The 17,825-nt window shown below is 40.5% G+C and overlaps 4 protein-coding genes across 9 annotated transcripts in view; 2 read left to right on the top strand and 2 right to left on the bottom strand.

The window, feature by feature from the left end:
* LOC135168068 (scavenger receptor class B member 1-like) overlaps nt 1–1,609 on the bottom strand; it is a 32,487-nt gene extending 30,878 nt beyond the window's left edge. Inside the window, exon 1 of the mRNA XM_064131920.1 lies at nt 1,371–1,609. Within this exon, the coding sequence (XP_063987990.1) occupies nt 1,371–1,398 (28 nt within the window). The 5' untranslated portion in view covers nt 1,399–1,609. The remainder of the gene's footprint in view (nt 1–1,370) is intronic.
* A 3,049-nt stretch (nt 1,610–4,658) lies between these two features.
* The window catches only part of LOC135168076 (uncharacterized), a 137,319-nt gene continuing 124,152 nt past the window's right edge, over nt 4,659–17,825 (top strand). For all 3 annotated transcript variants that reach the window (XR_010299980.1, XM_064131945.1, XM_064131944.1), the window contains exons 1-2: nt 4,659–4,800; nt 4,872–5,168. Coding sequence is in view for 2 of the 3 variants with exons in the window: in XM_064131945.1 (XP_063988015.1) it covers nt 5,119–5,168 (50 nt within the window). In the remaining variant the exon portion in view is untranslated. The remainder of the gene's footprint in view (nt 4,801–4,871; nt 5,169–17,825) is intronic.
* On the bottom strand, nt 4,794–7,954 carry LOC135168074 (uncharacterized). Of its 4 annotated transcripts, XM_064131935.1 has the most exons (5): nt 7,711–7,954; nt 6,881–7,094; nt 5,952–6,628; nt 5,567–5,797; nt 4,794–4,979 (listed from the first exon to the last, which is right to left on the bottom strand). In XM_064131935.1, the coding sequence occupies exons 3-5, from the start codon at nt 6,280–6,282 to the stop codon at nt 4,864–4,866; spliced, it is 678 nt and encodes a 225-aa protein (XP_063988005.1). In that variant the 5' UTR covers nt 6,283–6,628; nt 6,881–7,094; nt 7,711–7,954; the 3' UTR covers nt 4,794–4,863. The 4 variants fall into 4 exon arrangements, with proteins under 4 accessions (XP_063988005.1, XP_063988007.1, XP_063988004.1 ...); XM_064131937.1 differs by lacking the exon at nt 6,881–7,094; XM_064131934.1 differs by lacking the exon at nt 7,711–7,954 and having other exon boundaries at nt 6,881–7,690.
* Nucleotides 8,404–17,792, top strand: LOC135168067 (uncharacterized). Its single transcript, XM_064131917.1, has 4 exons — nt 8,404–9,148; nt 9,851–10,415; nt 10,657–13,427; nt 13,698–17,792. The coding sequence occupies exons 1-4, from the start codon at nt 8,822–8,824 to the stop codon at nt 17,646–17,648; spliced, it is 7,614 nt and encodes a 2,537-aa protein (XP_063987987.1). The 5' UTR covers nt 8,404–8,821; the 3' UTR covers nt 17,649–17,792.

Here is a 17,825-nt window from a genome sequence, read left to right as displayed (position 1 = left end):
AACAATAACAGTAATGATTATTGAAAAATTTTCAAATCGCACCTGTTGCATAACTTTTTTTTTCAATTTTCTAAAATTAATCTTCTGGTACCGTTTTCTATTTTTTGTTCTCTCCTACTTTCAATAACAAAGATTTTCCACATTGGACGAGTTATTTTAAAAAAATGAAGAAAGATGGGGAGATACGATATGTCAGATAAAAAATAATGAAAAAAACATGATGAGTAAAAAATATCCACGATATGAGTAATTATAAGGTATATGAGGTAAATCCGACCAACAAAAAAACCTTCACCACATCATGAATTATCATTTTTCCAATCGATACAGAGTTGATAATTAACTGTGTCTCATTAGAGTCAATACGTAGGTGCTGTTACCACGCGTCGACGCGTGATGCATAGTAGCAATATGCACATTGAGCGACAATTACGTCGTTATTTGCACCTATCGTGCATGAAAACAATTATTAACTGCGAAAATACGTATTTTGTAATTAAGAAGACAAATTAAAGGGACATTAAAAAATTCCCGGGATAATTTCATCAGCTCGATTGGTAAGGAACGATGAAAGCTGCCCCAGCTATACCAGGGGGGGAGATCAAGGTAGACGAGAATTCATTGAACGTTGGAAATTCCATTGTGTTATTAGATAAAATTCAATAATTAAAATTGTAACTCTGAATTTTTCATGAATTCCGATTTATCCGTTTTCCGCAGGGATTGAATTTTTCAGAAGCTACTTGTAATGATTTTCTGAGAATAGCGAGGGTAATAAGGCTAATTATCGAGGAATGACTAGTGGATTGAAGACAGTCTTAGTCCGAATGCGCCGGCAATAACAATAAAAAGAAATGCTGGAGGTGCACAGACCTTTTGGGGCTATCCTATAGAATATTTGTACGATTTTGAGATGAAGAGATGACTAAATATATTCACACCCTAGTTTCGATTAAAAATAGATCTGAACTAGAGAGATTTGACAGGTGGTTTAATGTTCATTTAATTGAACTTGATATGGATAGTCATTATTAATGACAACTTAATATGCAGAAGACTATGTACTTTGATAGACTGAGATAGAGCCCCTCAAGTTGAATATTTTAATATGCCAAAAATCTAAATCCGTTGGATGGCTTTCGCAATATTCAAGGAAATCGATGGTTTGACAACTGATCATTTTTTTATGAAAATTCCAAAAAGGAATACTGATGAATAATAAATGGAATAATTCAGAATTCCTCAGCATTCCCTTTGTTCCAATAAACATATAATAAAGATCTTTCACGGAAATTACAGCCTAATAATCGCAGATAATATCGATAAATCATGCACAACAATCGATATTCGAATAAAAATTGAGTACTCACGTATAGGATATCCGGTATAACAGAACATTTTCTCGTCCCCAGTGTCTCAAACCCCCGGAGAAAATCGACTAGTCAGCGACAATGTTGAACAAAATAAATCTGTAATAAAGTCGAACAAAAACTTCAACAACAAAAGAAAAAAGAAAATTAACGATTAACACATCCGCACATCGTCCAATTGCGATATAATTGAGTTAATTCGGTAAACTCTTGTCAATCGCACGTAACTTATCACAACTGCACTCGGAAAAATATTCAAATGAACTGACGAAGGGGTTTGATGACTGCACTTGTCCACTGAATTGTTTTTTCCTTCTTTATTCACCCGAGAAAGCACGAGAGCCAAGAAATTACCAACTTAAGACAACCAGTTTTTGATAATGAATGTCTGTCGTTAATGTAAGAATGTACTCCATTTGAACTGATAAGTATGAATAAAGTTATGTGAAGAGGGAGCAAGAGAAGATGGTTAATACCAGAGGAAAAAAAAATGAATTGGTTGATGCATTGGAGATACACCATCGACCTATTATCTATTTAGGTCTGGGGGATACTAGGGATGCGCGTCATAATCGCTACTGAATTAATGAACGTTCATTCAACCTCTAAATAAACCATTAGTCCTCGTTCATTGGCTGAAATGACTGACTAGGGATTTTGAAAGGAGCGACATTGAATTTAAGTTGGTGAGAAATTATTCCAGGATTTTCAAACAGAAATGGATAAATTTTTTCATGAATAGTCTTTCCCGGGCAGTTCTGATGTATTTTGTTATTGAAAAATGCGTTCATGCATTATTTAATGGAATTGATTGACGGATTTTTAAAAGTGATCACGAAAATGATTTACTAGAATTCAAGATTCGTCACCGATTATCTTGAATTTTCAATTTTAGATTGTTAAAAAATTAAGAAAATGAATAAAAAATGAAATTTTCTTTCAATTGTCCCCTTCAATATCATTTGACATTGAGTATTCATATTTAAATATAAATTTGAGCAAATTGAGGAATTAGCGTTGTCATGTCACTTAAAAAACGGGAATTTCATTAAATTTTCAGTGAAATCTGAAATGATTTGACTTATTAACCTCTAATTTGCATTCAGTGTCAGTCTTCGAAGTTAATAGTCAACTGTGCAATGAAATTTCATTTTTTTTTTCAATTCTTAAAGTTAGTTTTTCAGGATTGTTGCATTTTATTTACGGTTAGAACAAAATTTTTTCTATGAAAAAATTTAATAAATTGAGGAATAATCATCTTCATGGTACTTACAATGCAGGAGCTTCACTAGGTGTTTATTTTGTTCTGACATCACACTTTTCTGGTCGTCCTTGTAACAAACCAGGGGTTGTACCTGGTGTCATGGCGGCTGCAAATGCCCTAACATCTCAGCAGGGAGGCGACCGATGGTGACGTCATCTCGGAGTCGCTTTTGAAACACACTGCACATATTGAAAATCAATATTTCTGAACAATTTGATCGATTTAATCGATCATTGCCATCAATAATCGTATATAGGGAGGAATGAGCGAAACGGACTGGTGATGGAAAAATAAAAATTCATAAAATACCTCATCAATCCCGGCTTCATGACTATTCCGCGGAAATGAACACTCCTTGTTGGTGCACTTCACATTTAATATATTGAAAATAACTCTATTCCGTTAATCACTGACTCTATGATTACTAATTAACACGAATATCTTATGAAATTTGGGGGTCCACCCCGCAAATACCGGCATCACGATGCTACTGCGTAAAATGGCGTCACTTCCAACTGTATCAGGGGTGTACATCGTCATGGCGCTTGCGATCTCGCTAGTCATCCCATCATGGCGCCGGGCGACGGTACCGCCATCTAGTGGTAGTTTATGAACTATTGACTACGGGTCTCGACGATGGAAGTTTGTTAACTATTTAATTTATTTACATTAAATAATAGATCCGTGAGAAAAATGTTGTTTTATGATTATTTTCATCGATAATCGAATATAATTGAGGGCACCGCCAAATGGACCGGTGGGGCAAAACGGAGGGTTGGGTACGATCCTCGTCTTGTTAATGACTCTTCTATGCAAATTAACATCGTATGTTCAGCAGTTCTTTCAGAGTCAGTGATTTAGTGCAAAACAAGGATAAAATGGGAGGAAAATATAAATAGATTATTTTCACAGTCAGTTTGTCTGAATAAAATAATCTGTTCAGTAATACAAATATTTAATATTAAAAGTGGAGTAACAAATGAAATAAGAGAAACAGAAACAACTTGGAAAAGGAATGCCAAAGCATAATGACATGTAAGTCCACTTACAGTAACTCTCATAATAATTAATTTATTAAAATAAGATAGAGAAAATCTATTAAAATCAGATAGTGCATTCTAACCTCACTTATGAGATTAATTCGCGATTCCGTCGGGTTTTTATGACATGTCCAGTTTGTCCCGGTCTCCTTTACTTGAATTATTATAAACTATACGTGATTCAAGAATATTCTTTCTACTGTGTATCGTAATCACAGCTATAAATGTTTATTGTTGAATTTTTCAAATGTCTTTATTGCAGGAATAAACAGCATGATCTATGCGTTATTGAGGATACACGAACGTTGCCATTATTTTACACAATGAAGCCATAAAGCGGAGACTCTTCATTGTATCATGAATATATTGTTATTCCATAGTTATTCGTGAACACTGATGATGTCCATCAAAAATCACTTCCTCATTATTTCCAAATGTCAAGGTTTAGCCTCACGACAGGATAATTCTTTGAGTTCAACGGATACAGGTGACCCTTCTTGTTACATCGTGGGATATCCCCTAGAATTTTCGACGAATCAATTCGCACTTGAACTTGATTTTTAGTCGAAGAGAAAAATTTAATGACGAAAAATTACACAAAAGAAAATTTCAGATCCTGAATTCTAAAGTTTTCCGAAAGTACTTCAGTTATTTTCTCTGTAAAAAATATAAAAAAACGAAGATTGAACACGTTTAACAACATAAGAGGGTAATTTTTGTCGCAGTTTTCTCTCGGTACAGTAATATTTCCAGTGCTAGCACTGGAATTTTACCTTGACGTTAGTTGTGCTAGTTTTTACGTTCCGACACTAGTATTTGTCTAAAAAATTTCTCTTCGTACCTAGGAAATTCCAAGAAATGGAAATAATCCACACTCTCGTCGTCCACTACAGTTTTTATAAGTGAACATAATAATTTCCGATGTTTCCTCATGTGGAATGTTTCAAATGCAAGGCTGTGAAATAAATTTTCAATCGTACGAAAGGATTACTATTGAAAATAGTGACAATTTACAGGATTTCAATAATTTTTTGTCGTCTAATATCAACAATTATTCTCTCAGAACTATCGGAAGATCAAATTTATTTCTTTATCCTCAGAATTCTTCCCATTGTTATTCAGCATCGTGAGTAATATTATTTCCCCATCCAGGAAACCAGAGATTCAATGGAAGTAACAAAAGTTTTTTTTATGCAGTTTCAGCCACTCCGGAGTTGCTGACATTCCCAGTATTTGTCAGAGACGTATGAGCCTTTGTGTATTTCTCCAGAACCGCCGCTTGATCCTCGACGGTCACGGTCACTCCTGTGAAATAAATTAAATCCAAGGAATGCTGAAAATATGTGGGACGGAGTTTCACAATTTTTTAGGTTCATTTCGGATTGAATTAAAGCTAGTGTATCAAAGGTGGATGTGTTATATCTTTAAAAAATGATTCTATAGAATGAAAGAGAGATACTGGCTTCTAAATACGATCCTGGAGGACAAGAATGTGTGAGTGCTTTTTTATTTACAAGTAAATATTTGATTGGTTATTAAACAAATTTCGTTTCCTACAGATGCGGACGAATTACCAAAAAAATGGGTTTTCTTTTGAGATATATAACTCAAATTTCAAATATTTCTAAGTCAAGTTTAATGCGAACGATCTCAAGCAGAAAATTACCATTTTGCAACTACTTTTTTAAACTATTCAGTCACTTATTCATTTTGTAAATTTCCCTTCGTTTTTAATTTCAAAAGTCTGGGCTCATCTCACTTTCGAAGAGCGATTTTTCTCAGTAAATTCTCGTCACAATTTTCACATTAATATTTCATAAAAACAATGACAAAAATTGTGATACTTTCGGAAAATTTCGGGTTTATTCACAGTAAATTCAAAGAACGCATACCAGAAAGATCTATGTCGCTATCAAAAGAGCATATTTCGTCGTATTCTGAGTTCGAGTCAGAATCAGTTGAACCATCAGTCGTTGCATCCTGTTTTCGTCCATTACCCCTGATTTTCACTGACTTAACATTTTTGGATTCCCAATTCCGGACACCATGGGAGCCCTTTGCCATCGTGCCCGGCATCTTCGTGGGTTCGATTTTATTTGAGTTTTTTTTCCGTGTTTTTTTCTCTAAAAATATTTCATCATAAAAAAAAATTAATTAAACACCAGTATTTTTATTGTAAGCACATCGATCTCTGTTTCTACTATTCAGTATTCAAATTATTCTCAAAAAATTCAGAACTTTGTCATTTTAGAATAATTATCAATTATCCACACTTACGCATGCCATCACCTGGAGAAACCCCATAAAAACTCCTCGAAAGTCCCGAATGTCTGGCCGAATCATCCATAACACATTGAATATGCCTCGAAAACGAGTATTCATCCCTAACATTGACTGGCGGTTTTATCCTGTCAATGCCCCTATCAATTTCCGATACATATCGACTCTTCACCGGCGTTAATTTCCTTCTAACTGATCCCGGAGTACGTTCATCTCTGTCCTCGCATTCATTATCGACATCGATTACCTTCCTTTTCCTCTTCTTCGTCTTCGTTATCTTTTTTATCTGCTCCTGATGCTTGCAGCACTCCTCAATCTTCTTGTACATGATGTTTACGTTCGGTTTAATCGCCTGATTGATTGGTCAATCATCCGGAATTCGTTGGATACCGAAAGGACCCACTAATTTTATGTAGCAACTCAATGCTCAATGATCGGGGTGAGCTGGTGTATTTAGTGATTAAGGGGGATTATAGAAATGAATGATTCATCTTAGACAATTTGGCACGACTAAAGCTGGGAGAAGACGCTTGTCTCAGTGGATACATTCAGGAGATATCTCCAAGTGGCTTGGATAATCCTTTAAACCACAAGTGCTTCGTCGGCTTTACGGACTACTTAGTATAACGCACGGAATAAGCCAATCCTCCATTCAATTTCCTGTTTATCGTGCACTGAATTTGAATGTTCTAAATTATGGGTCTACATTATGGGCACTGAAGTTTGGGTATTTATATTATTTTTACAAATCTTTATAAAAAATACAAATATATATTTGTAGTGCCGAGAAATTTGTAAAAATAATATAGATAGATAGAGGATATTTGTAATGCATTTATTTTATATTGTGGCTCGTTGCACCATTTTTTTGTTATGCAAAAAATCAATAAAGGAATTATGGAAATAGGATATTTTTTTATTGATACCGATGCCTTCAAGCTCTTGGAGTAGTTTGTCTAAGCGACGTCTGGATTGTTCACGTTTCAGATATTTTTCCTCCTCTCGAATGATATTTTTACATTTTGGGAAACTTGAGAGATTTATAAACTGCGGATAGTTTCAGAGACAACGACCATTTGTTTTTTTGGGCGGTATAATGAGATGTGCGACGAAAATTTATGCTGACAGTGGGACGAGTGTCTGAAATTTCCAATTTTTGCGTCAGCGTAGCCAAATTTAGACTGAATAATTTGAACGTGCTATTTTTGCAACAGAATAAATTGTTTATGTCAAATGTCGCAGTGAAGTTCAGTAGAAAATGAGAGAGGCAATTGTTCGTCAATTTGTTGAGAGAAGCAGAACAAATTGGAAGTCAAATTTTGGCATTTTTATATTTTCTTTTTGAGTTTGGAATATCTTCCTCATCGTTAGAAAACAAAATATTGTATAAATATGGAAAAATAATGGATTCATAATACAACGAAGAGCCTCCAGTTTATGGCTTCATTGGTTAAAATATTTGTATAGATCATGCTGTTTATTCCTGCATCGAAGACAGTTGACAAACTCAACAATAAACATTGATAGCTGTAGATAACATGCACAGAAGAAAAACTATTCTTGAATCAAGTATAGTTTATACTTAATTCAAGCAGGGGAGACCGGGAAAAAATTGACTTGTCATAATAACCCGACAGAATCGCAAATTAAACTCATAAGTGAGGTTAGAATGCACTATCTGATATCAATAAATTTTCAATATCTTATTTAAATAAATTAATTATTGTGATTGTTGTGAGAGTGTAAGTGGACTTACATGTCATTGTGCTTTGGCATTCCTTTCCGAAGTTGTTTCTATTTCTCTTATTGTACTTGTTACTCGAGGATTGTACCCAACCCTCCGTTTTGCCCCACGAGTTCTTTTGACGACGCCGTCCATTATATTCGATTATCGATAACAATAATCATAAAAGAACAATTTTCTCACGGATCTATTATTTAATGTAAATAAATTAAATAGTTAACCAACTTCCATCTTCGAGACGAGGACTCAATGATGCAAAAACTATCACTAGGCGGCGGTACCGTCGCCCGACGCCATGATGAGATGACTAGCGGGATTGCAGACGCCATGACGCTGTACACCCCTGATACTGTTAGAAGTGACGCCATTTTCTACAGTAGCATCGTCAGTTCTTTGTTCGTTTGGTGGACCAGTGAATTTGGTGAAATATTCGTGATAATTAGTAGTCGAACAGTGAGTGATTAGTGGTGTAGTGATTTTCAAGATACAAAAAGTGAAGTGAACAAATTACAAGTGCTAAAATACTGAAGGTTTTTGTGTTCCCTAATTTATTTGCTGCGTTCAACAAAGCGGTAAGAAAATTAATGTCTTCGCGATGATACCATTGTAAACCGAATATTCATATATTTATTATGTAAAATAATTACTCGCCAGTTTTTCTTAAAATTGTGCTCACTTTATTTGTGATTATCGCATTTGAGATTGAGGTAGGAATTTTTAATATTTAAAATACATAATACAGGCAATACATTCCTGTACACTATTCCAATTTCAGCGATTCAACATTCTGGAAATGCCATTCAGATAAATTCAGACAGCTCAGTCATTCCTTTTTTTCTTTTCATATTGATGGGGTTATTATCCATCTAATTATACAATAATTCCTTGATAGTTGAACAAAATGTAAAATTCAGAGTAATAAATACTTCCGTCAGCCTCATGAATATCGCACAGACATCTGCTTATCAAAAAATCCCTGGAGACCAACAACACACGAATTCAGCACACCCAGAGGTTATTCCGGACTTCCTGATGGTCTGATAAGGCAAGTGCAACGGTGACGGTGTCAATGAGATAATAATCAGTTGGAGTTGGAACGAATGAGTGATAACCAGCCGTGAGGATGGTGAAGCCGAAGGACGGACGAATGACCTCAAGTCATCGGGAGTGGTTGCGAGAGCTCGCCGACTGTGACAAGGTCATCTCGGATGAGGAAGCCGAGGCGTTTGGTCGAATTCCGGGTGAAGGGGGAGTCCAGAGTGAGGATGAGGCCGATGAGGAACTCGAGGCCGAATGCACTCGGTTGAATAATATTCTTGGACTCCCAGCTGATACCTATTCTCTCACGAAAATTAAAATAACTTTGCCTGAGTCGGCGAGTTATGGAGTCAAGTCCGGGACTATTCATATGAACAGGAAAATCTTTTCCCCATTTTCGAGAGGTCTTCAAGTGAGTTCTCGGGAAAATAGGGAGAGGACAATATTTAGGAAACTTTACCGAATTATTTATGTAATCGGTGATTGAGAAGCGTCGTCTGATGGGTTTTTTTAGAGAAAATGTAAAGGGAGAAATCAGAAACTTTTTCTGAATGCACCGGTGGACGAAACTTATTCCAAAATTGTATAATTTTTTTGGAGATAGACAGATTCCTAAATTCTGAACATATTTTTAAACAAATTTAGGGACAGATTGAAAAAATATCAAATGAATTTGGTAAAAGGCAATTAATGCTAGGGAAAAACCTTTATTATTTATGAATGAACGTTTAACCTATCAACAGAATCCATTGATTAACAATAACTAAGTCGTTTGAATTCTGTCAATTAATTCCAAAGAATCAATTAACAAACTCAAAGTGGTAATTAATAAAATGAAAAATTTTCATCATTTTTCATCATAATAACTGAATATTTTCAGTTGCCAATTGTCCAACTAATTGCACTTATAGTCCAATTCCATCGAATAGTTTATTTCTCCAAAGTTCATAAAGATAAAACGAATTCACATTCCCTCAATCCCACAAAATCCGCTGAAGTCTCAGTTCATCCCTCAATTTCCGCATTAGATCGTATCTCTTCCTCCAGTAAAATTACATATGACCACCGATGTGCAGTTCACCCTATCATAAAATTCAAATTGTCCCATCAATAGGGCGGTGCGATAGCAATCGCAGCATTTGTAACGACAAGCGTGCAGAAGCCTCGCCAGTGGAACGAATCCATCATAGATCAGATCATTGAGGACGGTGATACATACTTCTGCGATTCCTACAGAGATATAAAGACCCCCAATCGTCGGACCCTAACTGTTCTGCAGCTGAAGAGGTCCTTGATCATCCAGCGGAGCCACAACGCTCTGGTGACCATCGACGATGCGGTTTACACCGGGACTTTTCGCTCGATTAAACCCACAGAGATGCATCTGGTCAAGGCTCTGGAGCTCTTCTTCAGGAGCTATGACGCTGCAGTACTCGTTTCACCGGGTCTCACCATCTCTATCTGGAGGGACGGAAGGAGTTTCAACGTTTTCGACGGTCAACCGAGGGATAGGAATATAATCCCTGACGACGAGGGCTCAGCTAAATTGATCACTCTTCAGGATTTGAATGGAGTGTTCTTTGTAATTCTTGAGAAGAGCAAAATTAAGAATGAATATTTTGTTCTGTATCCGATTGGCGTTAGGGCGATCATGAGGCTGACCGGGGATGAGGACGAAGGTATTTTAACGAAAGACGAAATTGGGAAGAATTATTTTTTATAGAATTTTGCGGAATTTAATTTCCAAGAAATTAACGATTACAATTGAGTTTCACACCTGGGGGATAGGGAACGCGGTAGTGAATCGGTCACGGACACGTGTTGATTTCGTATAATTCGAATATAACACAAGATATTTTGAAATACAACGCGAGAAAGAAAATTCTTTTCATTATATAGTAATTAGCCTATCGTATCTAGATGTCTCAAGACTCTTGGGACCTCCCCAAAGACGTCCAAGTGGTTACATAATCCAAGGGAACTTTCGAGCACTTGTTCGAAGCTCATTCCACCTGAATCATCCCAGTATTCCGTCAGATCTCCAAGGTCGCACCCACCTAATTATCGCAATTGCTACCCTGGTCTATTCCCGACTGATCCCTGCTGCCAGGTGGAGCACTCCCATGCTAGACCTCATCATCAACCAGTCTCACATCTACTTCGTGGATCTCGTTAGAGTACTCGAGAAGAAGTTTGATGACAGCTTGTCATTGAGCATTGCAGATCTTCTCGGTGATTTTTTCTTCGGTGTCTACGGGGCAAAAGTGAAAGTCTGGGAAAATGTGGTCCCCGGTCAAGCAAAAAAAGGGAAGACAACGATTGACTCGGGGCTTCGTGATTTCTTCAAGGCTAACGACTTGGGAATTCTCGAGGTGAAGAGAACGTTCTTCGCGGTATGGAAGGACGGCAGGAAGTACTACTTTCTGGACCCGTTTGGCTGCGATGCAGAAGGATTCAGGGTCGATCCCAGTGATCCGGAGGAGCAGATCAAGTATGAGACGGCAAGTGCTTGTGTTACGATGAACAGCTCCATCAACGAACTGATAGAGATGATCCTGGAGAACACTGGGAACACGGAGAAGGATCCGTTCTTCCTGCATGGGGTTCAGGTGCTCTACGTGAAGACACACTCATCTGTTGATGCTCCAGGAGGAACTGTTGTCTTCAGGGAGAAGAAGACAAATCGAAGGCCGCCGCCTCCTGCACCTGCTGAGGCACCATCAGATCACTGCGCGATCAAGTCAGATGTGATTCCCAGACCAAGACTGGGCGACGAGAAGACAAGGAACGCTGAGGGTCAGTTCCCAGAGCCTATGACAAATGTAGAAGATTTCATGAAGACGGAGGAAGAATTGATGATGATGACGTCCGACAACGAAGACTTTAAGAACATGAAATTTTATAAAATAGTGAGTCCACGAAGAATTATCCTTCAGGCATCGAAGAACTGCCTGTCCGAGGAATTTGATGAGCAGTCTCGGGGTCGTCAGTGTTTGGCGATTGCTCTGTCGGTTATGGCATTTGCGAAGATCAAACCTCCATCGAAATGGAGAAGTATCGATTTAGATTATTTGCTGGCAGTTGGAGACAGAGCGCATAACGATTTGGTTAAGTCGATCCAGAAGGGTAGACCAACGTTGGATGAAGATCCCGAGGCTGTGGATGATGAAGAGGATGAGGAAGACGAAGAGGACGAAGATGAGGACGAGAACGAAGAAGGAGATGATGAAGAAGATGAGAAACTGTTGGGTAGAGCTCCAAGTCATATAGACGTCTCGCTGCTCCCGTCTCGATTGAAATTTGGAGATCACGATGTGAAGTTTTCTAGCAGAAAGTCGATGTCTGAAGGGGATGCCGATCCCATGGTGAACCTGGGGGAAGCCCTGGATCGTTACTTCATGAAATACGACGAAGTCATACTCGAGAACAAGCGTTTGATGTACCCGATCTGGAAGTCCAATGGCAATTACTTCATCTTCAATCCTTATGGAAGTGATGGGGAAGGCTGGAGACTGAGAGGACATCCCGGGAGTCTTATCGTGACTGATTGTATGAACGAACTGGTTGATCTACTTCACGGAATCCTCGAGTTCAATGACCGCAAATTTTCCCTGCATTTTATTCATATCGAGGCAGTGGGTCCTGGGAATCAATACAAATCTCCGGTTGAGGTAGCGGAGCCTCAAGATGATGTCGAGAAGTATCAGACTGTCTTCCTTCCTCTGACCGACGAGGATGTAGCAGCACTAAGGCCAGAGCCAAAGGAGATCGCCGCGGAAGACGATGCTGAAGATGAAGAAGACGAGGAAGATGAGGAGGAAGACGAAGTGGACGAAGACGAACAGGAAGATGAGAATACCGATGAAGGTGATGAAGAAGGTGAGGATGAGGAGGAAAATTTGGAGGAGGCTGTCGAGGAAGCACCTCCGGTAGATCCTCTGCTGAAAGTTCTTGAGGGAGATCGGCCAGATCCGCCAGGAAAACTCAATCTCTTCCTTCTAACTACAAACGTGAAGCTAGAGGATGAGGTGATTGATCGCAATGCACAGGAAGCGTTGGAGTACGAACGCCTGAAGTACAATCACCCACCGCCGTACGTTCTGCCCCCGAAGAGGATCCTCGCAATGCTCTTAGCTGCTAAGAAAGCCACGAAGTCCATTCCCTCTCTCGTCTCCTGCTTCTCCATCGATTCCAGATTAGCTGTCAAGACAGACCTACCACCTCTTGACACTATCAACGTACCAGTAATTGCGTCACCATCAACTGAGGGTCATTCAAAATTAATTAAACTTCCACCGAAGAAGTATCTTTTCTCAAGAATTCCACCGATTGGCTTCACACCCCTCAGGGCAATAAATGAAAAATTCATTCATGATGAGAGATGGGATGAGAAAATGAAGAAGGAGTGCAGGGATAAAAAATTAAAAACGACAACGTCTGATAGTTTCTACTTAACTGAAGTGTTTGAAGCGCCAGGGGGTTTAAGAATTATTCCATCAATTATTCCGCTTGGACCGACGATAATGACACCCAGGGCAAAAGTCAAAGTGAAGCCTTGTATTGGTGGAGAGAAAAGACAGTGTCGATTATCAGAAGTCGAAAGACTAAATGTGAATTTGGAAAAAATTACTTGTTACACCGAGGATATCCTCTTTGATATGATATTCCCGATGTTGAAATTTAATGAAATGGTAAGTTGCATAATTTTCATTATATTTTTTTTAATAAATAATTCTGTATAAAGTACAGAATGGAAAGAATTTTTTTTTCAATTTATGAAGCAGTAAAATGATTGCTAGGATTTTTTCTGGAGAATTCAATCCAATTTCGGGATTTTTTGATACTTCTCTGAATCTAGTTCTCATCATTAGACAGGATCATATGATCTTTCAGCAGTGTGTCATGAAATTATAGTATCTATAATTTTACTGCAATATGATATGCTATTTCATCAAATGCAGAATGAACTGCAGACCGAAGGAGATGATCTTGAAGGACAAAACGAAGAGTCCGAACTAGTACCAGAAGAACCAGAAAATCTCCAAGAAAATCCCTCCGAATTATCCCCTCAACAAGAGCCCGATGAAACTCCAGCAGATGTTCCCGAAGAAGTTCAACGAATTCCTCAGACGATTAGTTTCCAATACGTCAACGAATCCCTCTCGATTCTCCGTGCAAACAGTCGCTTGAAGACCCTCGAGACCCTTGAAGAGCACCACCTAGACGCTTCCTACTTCGCAGCGATCCTCTGCATCCTCGCAAAAATTAAAATGGACGTCAGGGACTTCCCCAGCACGCTCTTGGACGAAATCATCCTCCTTTCCAAGAAGATGCACACGAAAACCGGAAGCCTGCGGTACAAGATTTCCCGGATCTTCCGGAACGTTGAGTTCTTAGGAGTCAAATTTAATGTCATCCTGAAACAAACTGCGTACGCAGATCCTGAAAACTTCGAGAACGACGACTTATCGACAAGACTTAAGGCTTACCTGACCAGCCACTCCACCGGGATATTGCTCTTCAGTTCTGGATCCTTCGCGTTTTGGTACGTCAATGGTAACTACTACCTATTGGACCCTTACCCCTGCGACAAAGATGGCCAGCGGAACAGCAGCGGCACCTGCTGTCTCCTAGAATTCCCCACAATCGAGGATTTGATTATTAAAATCCTCGAAAATTCAGGAATCTCTACGAGTCAATCGTACAGAATCCACACGTTGTGCATCACCCACATGGAGGCGATGAAATCAAAAAAGAAGACACGAGCGCCTCACAAGGAATGTAACGTCGAGGAGCTCGACGAAGATCCGTTGGAAATCGATGAGCCAAAAACGTCACCGACAGTCAAACTGAGTATCTCCTTGATTGAATGCAAGGATTGGCTTTCTGAACGTCAGCCGAAGCCGCCTCCCGTCGACCTGACGCATCAAACATTCAGTCCGTTGAATAATTTCAACGCATCAGTCTTGGAAGTTCCCGTTGTGGTGAATGACATTACACGTCCAAATCTCCCACCATTCAGGAGATCAGGAGCATCAAGATCCTTGGAGGAGCCGCCGCGGAAGAAGCCCTTCGACAGGAAATTCAATGAACACTCCATCATTCTCGAATCGATTGATCTGGCGATGATGGCATGGGCCTGCATTCGCGATCCAACTGAGTGGGGAACAAGAACTGTCAGAGGCATCTACGAAGCCAGTGAAGACTTGATGTTCGATAGTTTACTGGCAGCCGAAGATTCCACTGTTTATGGTCTGATTGATGGATTATTCACTGAATTTGACATCGCCAATTACCGATTCGAGTTGGTATTTACGCCGATTCACGTCGGGAGGCTGTACGCGACGGAGGGGTGGAACCTGTCGATGTCATTGAAAAAGATATTTGATACGCCGATCTACTCCGGTGCTGTCCTCCTCTGCGGAAAAGCTCATATCGGCCTGATGAAGAGAAAGGGCCAGTTCTACGGATGGTGGGGTGTTGTCGGAACGAAGAACCTGAGGATCATAACGTCGAATTCGTTCGAGGAATTCCTGAAGTTAGTGGTGATGGAGATCGATGAACTCGAGGAAGTCGAGTTTCAGATGCGCATCGTCACGGTTTCCTATGCCAGGAAGTTGGATCCCGATTGCGACGACATGAAGGGACTTCATGAACCCGGGGTGACTGCGTCACTTCCTCAAATTTATCGGAAAGACGGGGAGCCTTATGACATGGAAGAGATTTTCCGGCCAACGGTTCCTTCGTCAGGGCCACTTTTTATTCCTGGGAGCGTTGCCATCGATCACAGAGACGTGATCAGGGAACCTGCATTGAAACGCTGTTACTTTGTCGCGGTCATCAGTCTCATGGTAAAGAGGGACATAATGCAGAGCCCCATGGCCTCCATGATTGACAAGATCCTCCAGGTCGCTGATAACTTGTACCGGGAATTCGATGGCCCAACGTATCACACCGAACACATTCTCAGGAACATCACCATCATGAACAGAATATTCGACTTCAGAGACGTTGCTTCAGAGTTGTTCACGTTCACTGAGAATCGCACCATCGGACAATGTGACTTCTATGTCCTAGTGAAGACAGAGCTGAAGAGACATTTCAAGAGTCATGATGACGGAATCCTTCACTTTACGAATTGCTGCTACGCCTTCTGGTTTTCTAGGGCAACCGATTGCTACTACTACCTGGACCCTTACCCCTGCAATCCTCGAGGACGAAGAGTATCCGCTAACGGAAGTGCTTGTCTTTGTGTGTTCCCAAACATCTGCCAGATGGTGAAGCAGATGTTATCAAATAAATGTGACAACACCACAGGCTTCTTTATTCATCGGCTTCACGTGGAGTCAATCAACGCAGTGCCATCTCCAGAATTCCAGGAAGATCCCATGTGGGTGTATTTGGATTACCACTGGAGCTCTCGTCACGCCACAAAGGCCCTCTCCTCGTCCAAGAAGCGGAAGAGAAGGAAGAGTAAGAAGAATAGAGACGACGTCTGCAAGGAGCAACGGCCAGATGCTCTCGAGAAAACTTCCTGGAACAGCTACACCATCGAAGTTCCTCAGTTAATCTATTCCCTCTGGGGAACCCTGGGAGCCTATGACAGCCATTTTGGTGAACGTGCAGGAAGGAATCAGGCGGGGATTAGTCTCGCTGTTCTCGCCATGCAGTACCTCTGTCATCCGTCCAGATGGACCTCCGGTATTTTGGATTCTGCAGTCATTTGTGGTGACAGCTACCAGACGGAGAGTATGAAGAACGCAATCAGACGTGGCTTCAAGTACTCTAACGTCTTCAATCTTCAGCCCTGCTTCAAAGTCTTCCCACATATCTGGAAGATCGAGTTCCTGTCGTCGATGTGCGGAACTCTGTACGGAGGCAAAGAACGTCTATCCCTAGCTACTGTCCTGGAGCTAGGCTTCAGGGAGTCCAAGAATATCTTGCTCAGATGTGGGAAGATAACACTAGGTTTATTGTCCTCGGAGGAGGGGTTGTACGTCGCGGATCCCTGCTGGACAGGTCCGCCATTGTTCCCACGAAACCGCGGCGCCATTTACGTCATCAGATGCAACAATTTCCATACTCTTGTCTACGTCTTGGTGAAGATGATAAATTCTAATCAGAGGCTTGAGTTCACCGTGACTCCAGTTGTCTTCGAGTTCAGACAGGAAGTCTGCAGGTCGTCGGACGAGAAGAGACACGTCGAGAGGAAGAGGATCGTGATGAATGCAGTGGGTGTGAAGCCGGGACTTGCTCGTGGACCGCGGCTTCCGGTTTGTGGTGCGATCACTGCCAATGACGAGGATGATTACGAGAAGTATCGAAGGAGTATTGAAATCGGTAGCAAATACGGGGAGACGTTGGAGAAGCCAGTGGCGCCTTCACCGCTGCCTTGTTTGGAGAGAGACAAAGCCCGGAATGTCCTGGTCAGCTCGAAGTGGAAGACTTACAGGGGTGTGTCCAGGCCCAGAGTTCGTGCTTCTCCACCGGTTGATCCGAAGGTCGTGAGGCAGTTGGCGTCAGCGTCGACTTCGGAAGAATCTTTTAGGGAGATTCTCGAAGCCTGCGATCGTTATCCGAAGATTGTTGACTTTGTCGCGAATGTGGAGTTTGAGTCGTCGATGAAGAGACTGACGCGGAAGAGGGTAAGACCTGAGGCACCGTTGACGAGACACTTGGATTGCTTGCCCCCCAGGAAATTCATCAGGAAGAGGGGTATGAGGGAGTTTAAGAAGCGCATGGCAGAAATGGCGGATGAGGCCTTCAAAAACTGTAAACATCGGGTGAGGGAGGACATTCCGGAGGCTAGTGGAAGCGAGGCTGAAAGGGCTGGGGGGTCCGAAGGGGGGGAGGAGATGCAGGAAGAAGAAGAGGAGTTTGAAGGGACTGATGCTACGGAGACTGAGGGATAATCCTGTCGGGCTGAATTCATAATCAAATTTATTTGATTATTGTAAAGTGATTTTCAGAATAAATGGCGATTGAAGGGGGAGACCAGGAACAGTATTTTTGATTATTTTATTGTAAACGGAAAAGAAAAAATGGGATAACAAGTCAGAATTGCAATGGAACGCAATGGAGTAGTTCCT

Source organism: Diachasmimorpha longicaudata, chromosome 12, assembly GCF_034640455.1.
Source record: "Diachasmimorpha longicaudata isolate KC_UGA_2023 chromosome 12, iyDiaLong2, whole genome shotgun sequence".
NCBI lineage: Eukaryota > Metazoa > Arthropoda > Insecta > Hymenoptera > Braconidae > Diachasmimorpha > Diachasmimorpha longicaudata.
This window is presented reverse-complemented; position numbering and strand designations above follow the sequence as displayed.